This window comes from Alosa pseudoharengus, unplaced genomic scaffold, assembly GCF_046254945.1.
Source record: "Alosa pseudoharengus isolate Yale_2024_CS ecotype anadromous, Long Island Sound unplaced genomic scaffold, YU_APseudo_1.1 YU_APseudo_1.1_scf_14, whole genome shotgun sequence".
Classification (NCBI taxonomy): domain Eukaryota; kingdom Metazoa; phylum Chordata; class Actinopteri; order Clupeiformes; family Clupeidae; genus Alosa; species Alosa pseudoharengus.
In genome coordinates this window covers 6,634,742-6,644,741 of record NW_027468609.1, presented here as the reverse complement: position 1 = coordinate 6,644,741, position 10,000 = coordinate 6,634,742, and the positions used below count along the sequence as shown (strand labels likewise).

General features: G+C 46.0%; 1 protein-coding gene across 2 annotated transcripts in view; it reads left to right on the top strand.

Annotated features, from left to right (window-relative positions):
* nek6 (NIMA-related kinase 6) overlaps nucleotides 1-10,000 on the top strand; it is a 41,523-nt gene that overhangs the window by 21,722 nt on the left and 9,801 nt on the right. For both annotated transcript variants that reach the window (XM_076283614.1, XM_076283613.1), the window contains exons 4-8: nucleotides 1,153-1,293; nucleotides 1,451-1,513; nucleotides 4,653-4,763; nucleotides 8,059-8,167; nucleotides 9,671-9,778. In XM_076283614.1, the coding sequence (XP_076139729.1) occupies nucleotides 1,153-1,293; nucleotides 1,451-1,513; nucleotides 4,653-4,763; nucleotides 8,059-8,167; nucleotides 9,671-9,778 (532 nt within the window). The remainder of the gene's footprint in view (nucleotides 1-1,152; nucleotides 1,294-1,450; nucleotides 1,514-4,652; nucleotides 4,764-8,058; nucleotides 8,168-9,670; nucleotides 9,779-10,000) is intronic.

The following is a 10,000-nucleotide window of genomic DNA, read 5'->3' as shown; positions in this document are numbered from 1 at the left end:
TGTATAACATACAGTTGGATAACAGTTGGATAACCCCCAGCTATCCAGAGGGTCTCCATCTCATATGTGTGTGTGTGTGTGTGTGTGTGTGTGTGTGTGTGTGTGTGTGTGTGTGTGTGTGTGTAAAGTTGTGTGTGCCTTGCTTGATTGTCTTTGACATAAGGTTAATGGGGGTGGGGTGTGGGGGGGACTCCCAACCTTACCGAGGCCATATCTGGCCCTGATCAGGCGTGAGTCTCCCCCACAGAGAGCCACAGCGCTCCCCTCATGCATGTCTGCTGGCTCAGCGGGCCCTGTGGAGGGCAGCCTGCTGAAGGCCTCCCTGAGCTCTGGCTCATGTCAGGTGGCACTTGAGTGTGTCCTCCCCGGCCTCCAGAGTATCAGTGAGGGATAAGTGCGATCATGATGGGCCCGCTCTACTGTCAGCCACCCCTGTGTGTGTGTGTGTGTGTGTGTGTGTGTGTGTCAGGGCTAGAGGGAAAATATGCGGGCAGGAATGTCACTACCAACAGCGTTTTGTCTTTTTTTTTAAATCATTGTGTGTGTATGTGTGTGTGTGTGTGTGTCTGCATTTGAGTGAACATCTGCGGCTGTCGTATGTCAGCTCCAGACAAGTGCAGGAGGTACGAAGAGAAAAAGGAGCAAAAAAGAAAAAAAAAGAAAAGTGGTCCAAATCTTCCCGGTGTGACCTTTCTCCCTGACACCACGTCACGTTCAGCGCAATGTGTCAGGAAGCACGCTGAGAAGCAGCAATCAGTGCAAAGGTTACTCTCAATCTCCTCACTTCCCCGATCCATCTCACGCCGTCCTCCCAGTGACACTTATCAAGAGGAACATGGTTTTTCCCCCCTCTGCCAATGATGAATTTTAAGCCTTCAGGCATTTTCCCTCTCTGGCTTTTTGTAGAAGAGCAAGTGCCTGTTCTTCCAAAGTCTGAATTTTTAAGTTTTTTTTAGGGGAGGGGGGGGGGGGTATTTTAACATTTTAACATTTTGCAAACGTGCTACATCTGGCAGAATGATAGACTTGAAACAAGATGTGCTTTTTCATAAACACCATGCTCACTTCACTATCTTGCTAGGGGAACATCGAGTTGTGGGAACCATTAATTCTAGAATGTTGACGAGCTCTTCTCATTCTCCCCCCACACAGAGGAATATGCCCCCATATCAGTACTGTTGTACGCTGGCCAACTTCCGCATCGAGAAGAAGATCGGTCGGGGCCAGTTCAGCGAGGTGTACAAAGCCACCTATCTGCTGGAGGCCTACCAGGTGGCTCTCAAGAAGGTCCAGGTAAATCTCCACACCTGGCTTCATATTACTGGATACTTAATAACTTTGTATTGTGTATAATTGGGCACAATTACATCACTGCAAAGGTGGCTGAATTTCCTCCCCTGCAACCCCTTTCTGACTAACATTAAAAGGTTCCATTTTTTCGCCCCCATAGATATTTGAGATGATGGATGCCAAAGCTCGTCAAGACTGCATCAAGGAGATTGACCTCCTGAAGGTAAGAGCTGGCAACACAAGTCATGGGTTGTCAAAGGCACGTGCTGATCTGATATACAGTCAGATATTTTCATAAAGGGTACTTAACGCTGGTGTAATATTGCACTGCATATGGAGTCTGGTTGTATGGTGCTAAGTTTTACACTTCTATCTAGATGCACTCAAGAGCTGAATCACTATGTGTGTGTTTTATGTGTCTGTTTTATTCTCATCATGAATATTTATGGATGTTGAGGTTCAGTGTGTGAGAGAGGAAGACAGTGAGAGAGGCAGAGAGAGACAGTGTGTGTGAGAGAGAGAGAGAGAGAGAAAATGTTACACACTGCTGCCTTGTCTTTTAGCTGTCAGCTCTGGCCTGCCTGCCTTCAGCCTGTCACTTTAATGCCCCGTCAAATCAATGGCTTAGCATCTGCTGCCTGTTCTGCCCCTGCAGTGAGCTGGGGGGTGTGGTGGTGGTGGGAGTGGGGTAGATGAGGAGGGGAGTGTGTGTGTGTGGGGTGGGGGGGGGGCTTTTTAGAGCAGCATAAATCCTCCATGTTGTTTATGACACACCTCATAACGGCCCCTCCCGGAGGTGAGGCACTTGGGCTCTGTCAGGGGCGGTCGAGGGGACTTTATGACAGGAGGCGGTCGAGGGGACTTTATGACAGGAGGATGCCGCATCTGCATCCACGCTCAGGACAGGAGAGGAGAGCAGAGCAGAGGAGAGAGATGTTATTGTTGTCATTATAGTGCCAGAGAGACTAAGGCTGTGGGGGGATTGAAGAAACACACACACACACACACACACACACACACACACACACTATACTCACACATACACCTACACAAAGACATAGGCACAAACAATAGGCATACACACATAGGCACAATAGGCATACACACCAATGTATCTGTACATGCACATGCACACACATGCATAAACATAGATAAATACACACTTATAAAATTACTCCCACACACAAAAGAATGTATATCACAGTCACACATTCTCTCTCTCTCTCTCTCTCTGTCTACTACACACACACAAGCACACACTTGTTGCTGCATACTCATTGGAGGTTGTCTTTATGGGCCTCACAGTGCACATCTGCGAACGCGCTCCGCTCCACTCTACTCGCCGTCCCACATGTGCAACGTGCAGAGGCACATAATAACGTGCTCTTCATCCAGCCCGCGCTGCTGCTAATGCAACGTGCAGAGGCACATAATAACGCGCTCTTCATCCAGCCCGCGCTGCTGCTAATGCAACGTGCAGAGGCACATAGTAACGCGCTCTTCATCCAGCCCGCGCTGCTGCTAATGCAACGTGCAGAGGCACATAATAACGCGCTCTTCATCCAGCCCGCGCTGCTGCTGCTAATCTCCACATGTGCAACGTGCAGAGGCACATAATAACGCTCTCTTCATCCAGCCCGCGCTGCTGCTGCTAATCTCCCCCTCACGCCGCCGCCAGCGCTGCAGGCACGCAGACACTCCGGCTCCTGGACGCCCTCCCGACGGCTGGCAGGACCAGCCCCCCCCGTACAGGCTACATGTAGGTAGAAAATGCAACAACATGTTGTGGAAAGGGAAGAGAGAGAGAGGGATAGAGAGAGAGAGAGAGACAGAGAGAGGGAGATAGAGGATGAGAGGGAGAGTGGTGTTTTGATAGTGCTTGGAATGAAGGGAAGAAAGAAAGAGGGGAAATAGAGCATAAAAAGGTAGATAAACGCCTATCCTCTTTGACTACTCTGACTTACCAAACAGGTCTCTGAATGAAGCAGATAATCGCGTTCCCTTAGAACTTTCGCTTCAACTCTTGCCATCCCTTCCTGTCCCGCTGTTGACAAGTAAACAAACAGAAGGTTCCCCTCCTCCGTTATTTTGGCTCCTCTCTGCAGTCCCAGTGGACTGTGTCAAAATTGCAAACTCGCGTCAACAGATAAAGGAGAGATTATCAAACAAGCGATCAACTAGAAGAGCACTGTCTTGCTGCCACTGCTTTTTCCCGAGGAGCGTTCCTCTTTTAGCGCGACCACTCGTGTCACGGCCTCTCCCTCACATCAGGGCCTTGATCCATCAGGCAGTGAGACGGGATGACATGACTCGTTGAGTGTCGGGTGTCAGTGTTTCAGAGGAAACAGTCAAAAATCAGCCTTGTCAAAAAGCTAATGCTAGTCTTTTGTTTGCGTCTTGTCTTATAGCTGCAGCGCACAGTCAGGAATAGTTGTACGTTTTTTTGGCACGCGTATCAAACATCATTTATGCTCTTAGGGAATTGTTGACAGTTTGCCGACGGTGCTTTATTTATTTATTTAATTTGTTTGTTTATTGTGACTTTGCTTTATGTCTGTCGCTATGCTGTCTGATGTGTGCAGGCCTGAAAGAGACATGAGCAAGAGCCCCCTATGTTTGTTTGTAGGAAGCCAACCATCAAGTAGAGATTTCAGGGGGCACAGTGTAGTTCAAAATGGGTTGCATGTGGTACTGTATACATCTCTGTCAGCCATTTAAAGTAAGCTTAACCAGCTGTACCCTTCAAATGCTTTTCTTTTGCCTTTACAAGAGAGCAGGTTATATAATGCATACATTATTCCAGTATCAGAGACAATGGAAATGGTTTCTTTGTACAGGCAGCAAAAGGGACAGTTTATCCTCATCAACCATTGCAGAAACTCATGTATTGGTAAATGCTGTGTTACGGGCAAAACTCTGCCGTTAGTGATCAACAACTCTACAGGTAGTGAGCAACAACAGTCAGCCACAGATCAAAACAGAGAAGCCACACACTAGACTAAACCACTAACACTAACAAAAGCAGAGCGCACAGCACAAGTCAAAGTCACGCTCTCAAAGCAAAAGTCACGCTCTCAACCATGTCACTGCCAACCAGATGGAGCCCTTGAGGGGGCCACACATATGTTGAAAAATTTACATTGTGTATTATAAGCTTCTTCAGAGAAAAAGCATCTGCTCTATAAATAGATGTGATGTAATGTATGCATACGTAAAATGTAAATCTTGACTCCAGACAGCCTGAACTGACACACTGGCTCCTCTCTCTCTCTCTCTCTCTCCCTTTCTCTCTCTCTCTCTCTCTCTCTCTCTCTCTCTCTCTTCCCCTTCTCCTCGTCCCCTTTCCCCTGGTGGCCCTGCAGCAGCTGAACCATCCCAACGTGATCAAGTACCTGGACTCGTTCATCGAGGACAACGAGCTCAACATCGTGCTGGAGCTGGCTGACGCCGGCGACCTTTCGCAGATGATTAAGGTCAGTGGGTCCCGTGGGCATCTTGACTGCCGGGGTGGGGAGTGGTGGCGGGGGCCGGGAGCAGGCACCGGGTCGTGGGCTGTCGAGCTGTGACAGACAGGGGCCCATGTGTGTGTGTGTGTGTGTGTGTGTGTGTGTGTGTGTGTGTGTAGGGGGAGTGCATGTGCTGTCCCTCCCTCTGGGCTGATGAGGTGTGACGGGAGTGTGTGAGTTTGTGTGTGTGTATGTGTGAGTGGGTGGGTTAAAAAGGGCCTAGGTGTGTGTGTGTGTGTGTGTGTGTGTGTGTGTGTGTGTGTGTGTGTGTGTGTGTGTGTGTTGGGAGGGTTAAGGAGGGCCTGGGTCCATCTGATAAGTGCCACAGAGCTGTCACAGGACCTGTGTCCCACTGTCCTCATCTTTTCTCCTCCTCTCCTCTCCTCTCCTCTCCTCTCTTCTCTTCTTCCTCTCTTCTTCCTCTCTTCTGTCAGCCCTTCCTCCCTCTGTCTCCCTGTCCACACCTGTCAACTTGATACATTAATAGAAATAAGATGATAGGAGATAGAAAACCTGAAAAGTCTGGTAACACCTGACTATCCAGTAGGAAAAAATCATTCTGAAGGCTACTACTGTTGCCTTGCTAGTCTTAGGCAAGGCACGTTTATTTATATAAGGCATTTCATACACAGGGGTAGTTCAATGCGCTTTACTTTAAAAAGCAAAGAATAGTACATAAAAGCATATGGGCAATAGTAAAAGTAGTAAAAAAGTACATAAATAGAATGTTAAAACACATACAACATGGTGCATCTGATCAACAGAAAGTTAAGTTGATCAGTTAGCAGAAAGCATCTGAGAACAGTTTGGTCTTAAGTTTAGATTTTAAACTGGCAACATTTGAGGCATTTTAATGTCATCCAGAAGTTGGTTCCAAAGCTCAACTGCATAGCTTATTTGAAGCCAGTGCAGGGACTTAAGTATTTGAGTAATGTGGTCAGTTCATTTTGTTTTCATGAGAACCCTAGCTGCTGCATTTTGCATCACCTGAAGTATCACCTGAAGTAGTTTGATGGTCTTTTTAGAAACGTCTGTGAAAAGCCCATTGCAGTAATCAACCCTGCTGGAGAGAAATGTATAAATTCGTTTTTTTTAAATCATCATAAAAATGTTTGCCAATGCTTTTGAGATGGTAGATTTTTGACACCGTATCCTGAAGAGTGACAACCTTATTGTCTTTCCTCATTTTCCTCATCTTTCCTCATTTTTACCAAATATAATTACTTATGGGAGTAGCCTTTATAAAGTTTTAATAATAGTGGCTCCAAGGTCGACCCCTGGGGAACACCACAGATCAGATGTTTTTTCCAAAGCGACTTACATACGTCAATCATATTACATGGCATTGTTACATTGTCCCCAGAGCAACTCTGGGTTAAATGCCTTGCTCAAGGGCACAACGGTGGAAGCTGGGAATTGAACCCACAACTTTTCTGGCTACTGCATGCTAGCAACCACTACGCTACCACCACTCCATATTAGAATTACCTTAATTACCTAAATACCTATGATAACTACTGACTTGAACAGTTGCCGTTCCACCTGGTATGCTATGGTGCTTTTAAAAATTCAGCCTTAGATGAACATTGTTGTTAGTGCAATACAATGTTTTCAAAAGTCACTCATTCACGTCACAGATGTGGTAAGCTGTGCAAGTCACCATGAATTTGAAATCTCTTTTGTTTCCGCTCGCTTGTGTCCCTTCTGAACCATTATCGCTAGGCTTTGCAGAACCACGTCTAATCTCGTGGAAATATCTTGCTTGCTTACGCATTCTTACGCATTCTGTACTTTCAGAAGTGAGATAAAATAGCTAAGCATAATTTATCAATTGATTAACCCAAAATGTTCAGAGTATACCTAAAGAAGAAAACACTGGTGGTAGGGACAACTGCTCAGCACTTGTTATGGCATATCACCTATATCACCAATGTTTCCCTATACTGATGTGATAGCAAGAGCAATACACTAGGGGTAAAACCAACATATATATATATATATATATAACCAATATATATATATGCGTAACATGCCATGCCTCCCTCTGTCTCCTCTGAGTGTTCTCTGTGTGTGCGCTCCTCTCTCTAGTCCTGTTCCTGGTCCACCTCTTCCTGTGTGTGCTCTCTCTTTTCCTCGGGTCTTCTACTTTTTGTCTTTTCTCTCCGTGTTTTTATGCCCTTCCCCATTCTCTTCCTCTCTGTTCATATCTCATTTATCTCCCCGGCGCTCTCGCTCTCAATCGCTCAGCTCTCTTTTATTTATTGTTCTCATGCGGCTGCCATTCATCACCTGCTTCCTCTCTCTCTCTCTCTCTCTCTCTCTCTCTCTCGCCTCGCCTCGCCGCCATATCTCCTAAAAGTCACATTTTGCAGGAAAAACAACGTTGGTCTGCTGCTTGGCTTTTGTGTTTAAAAGAAGATGAACAATATGTGCACGTTCAAAAAAAGTTCAAAGGTGTGCAGCCAGAGATCAAGTTTCATAGATAAGGTAGAGGTAGGAAAAAGAATATGTCCACACAGTTGTTTTATCGCAGTGTTCTGACTCACACAGGGTCTTTGTCAGGCATGAGGAAAACTATTGTGTAGGTGGAAAAGTTGCAATAAAGGCGGGACATTGAGTAAGTGCAAGGTGGCTCTCGCCTGTTGTTTGTTAGACACACTCCCCAAAATTCTGAAGAAATTTGGAAAATTCATCTCCCTAACCCCGCTCATTTTGCGACCCACAATCAGAAGCAAACTTCAAACCCAAGGGCAACATAAGATGAAAATAGAGTAAAAAAGAAACAAGAAAGACGAGAATGAGGAAGGGTAAAAAATAGAAGATAGAAAAATAATAAAAATGCAAACATTTGTTGTTTTGGGGCATTTGTCTAAGTTTCACCTCGTTAATTAGCTCTGTTTGGTTTAATTAGGCGCTTCCTTCCCCTGGGGAGTGTCAGAGCTCGTCAGAAGCCCCTCGTTAATGGGCCATAATTAGAGACCCTTACGTTGAGAGGGTTAAATATTAATGTGCGGAACGGTTATCCTTTTATGGTGGCAATGATTTGGGTGTTGGCTGTGGATTTGACTTTTGACATGGATGTCTGTGTGTGTGTGTGTGTGTGTGTGTGTGTGTGTGTGTGTGTGTGTGTGTGTGTGTGTGTGTGTGTGTGTGTGAGTGTTTTTGTTCTGTGCATGTGTATTTTTGCACGTGTTTGTGTATATGCATGTATTTGTGTCTTCTACCACACTTCTCACCCTTTCCCCTCTCTTCCCTCCTGCAGTACTTTAAGAAGAAACGGCGGCTCATCCCAGAGAGAACGATCTGGAAGTATTTTGTCCAGCTGTGCAGCGCTCTGGAGCATATGCACTCCCGCAGAGTCATGCACAGGGGTACGTCTTCACCCTTCCTCCTCCTCCTCCTCTCCTCCTCTCCTCCCTCTCTCTCTCTCTCCCTTAGGCTCTCTGGTCTCCTGTTGCTCTTTTTCAGAACAGCTAGGCTGTACCTTTCCCTCATCCATTAATTAGTACATGGTGTGTGTTATTAATTAGTACATCATTGTGTGTTATTAACTAAGAATCCTGATGGTGGACTCATTGAACCTGTGTTTAGTTTCTGTGTGGCCTTGTAGCTGATATCATTTCTCCTTTACTTGCTGTAGATAGATAGATAGATAGATTAGATAGATAGATAGATAGATAGATAGATACTTTATTGATCCTTAAGGGGAAATTCAAGGTCTCAGTAGCATACAGACATCACACACAACATGCACTTACAGCAGAAAAGTAATATACATATAAAAAACTCCACTGTACAATAGAGACAGTAGAAGATAAACATGATACTAAAATACTAAATACTAAATATACTATATAAACTAAATCAAATATCAACATAGTGTGCTTAAGGATGATCAAGCATGTCGGGGCAGGGACTGAGCCTGTAATTCAGTGTGCATGGTAAGGTGCTCTATGAGAGTGAGTGTCACGGTGATGGTGCAAATAAGTAAGTGCAGCAGTGCAACAGTGCAAGGATTACATCTAAGCTGTTCCTCCTCTTTAAGTTGTATTTACAATTGTGCTGCAGAGTCTGCTGTGCAGGCGTTTGGCACATTTTATCCGTGCAGAATACTGTGAAATCTGTCTCTTTAATCTCATGGCCATGTTTATAACCCAAGCACGTGTCCCACTTTCTGAGCAGGCCTGATTAGGTACGACATGTAAACATGCTGTGCAGAACCTGTGGAGGCTTGTTTAGTGTTTGCCTGTGCGACCTTAGAGCTCATAAAAGTCTTATGGGTTTTGGGTAACGACAGGAAGGCGCGGAGGGGTTAGAGGAAGTGCAAACACAATCACCGGCCCCCATGAGCTGAAGGAGGGAGCGCAGATCTCAAAGGCTTCTTTTGCTTTAGTGTGAAACCCTACTGGTGAAAGGGGTTGTTTTAACCCAAGCTCTGGGCTGCAGGGGTCAGTGGCATGTCCTGTTTTCAGTTCTGTAGTCAGGGAACAAGGTGGTACCTGTTACTCATCAGGATCATTTCTAGGCTTTGGACACGTGGAATTTGGTTAAAAGCTGGGTTCGGACAGTTAAGCTGACCTGGCTTTGCGTAGCTTGTCTAAACACACCTGAATCTGCTGATGGAGAGACCCATTATTGCACTGACTTGAGCCAGGTATGCTCGGAGCAGGGAGAGATGTGCAGTGCTGGAGTCACCCAGGAAAAGGGTTGAGAACTGTTGTTGCACTGAGAAAAAGAGGGGGAGGGAGAGAAAGAGAGAGAGAGAGAGATGATCTCATTGAGGAAATACTGAGAGACTTTTCCTGTGTGTGCTGATATATTCCTTGCTGCTGATATATTCTTTTGATATCCTTCCTCTCTTTCTGGACTCACAGACATCAAGCCAGCTAACGTGTTCATCACGGCCACGGGCCAGGTGAAGCTGGGAGACCTGGGACTGGGTCGTTTCTTCAGCTCCAAAACAACTGCGGCACATTCTCTAGGTGAGCACCACACACACACACACACACACACACACACACACACCTCACAGGCAGGGAGTGATAGGCTCAACTTGAGCAGCAGCGCTCTTGCCAAAAAACCCCATGAGGTCTCCATGGCAACAGCTCGTGAAAGGTCGGCGACCCCCATGTCGGCTAACGTGAAGGATCACAGGCGGCGGCTATGCTAATTTATTCACAGGTACAGTCTGCTCTCAGTCCTCT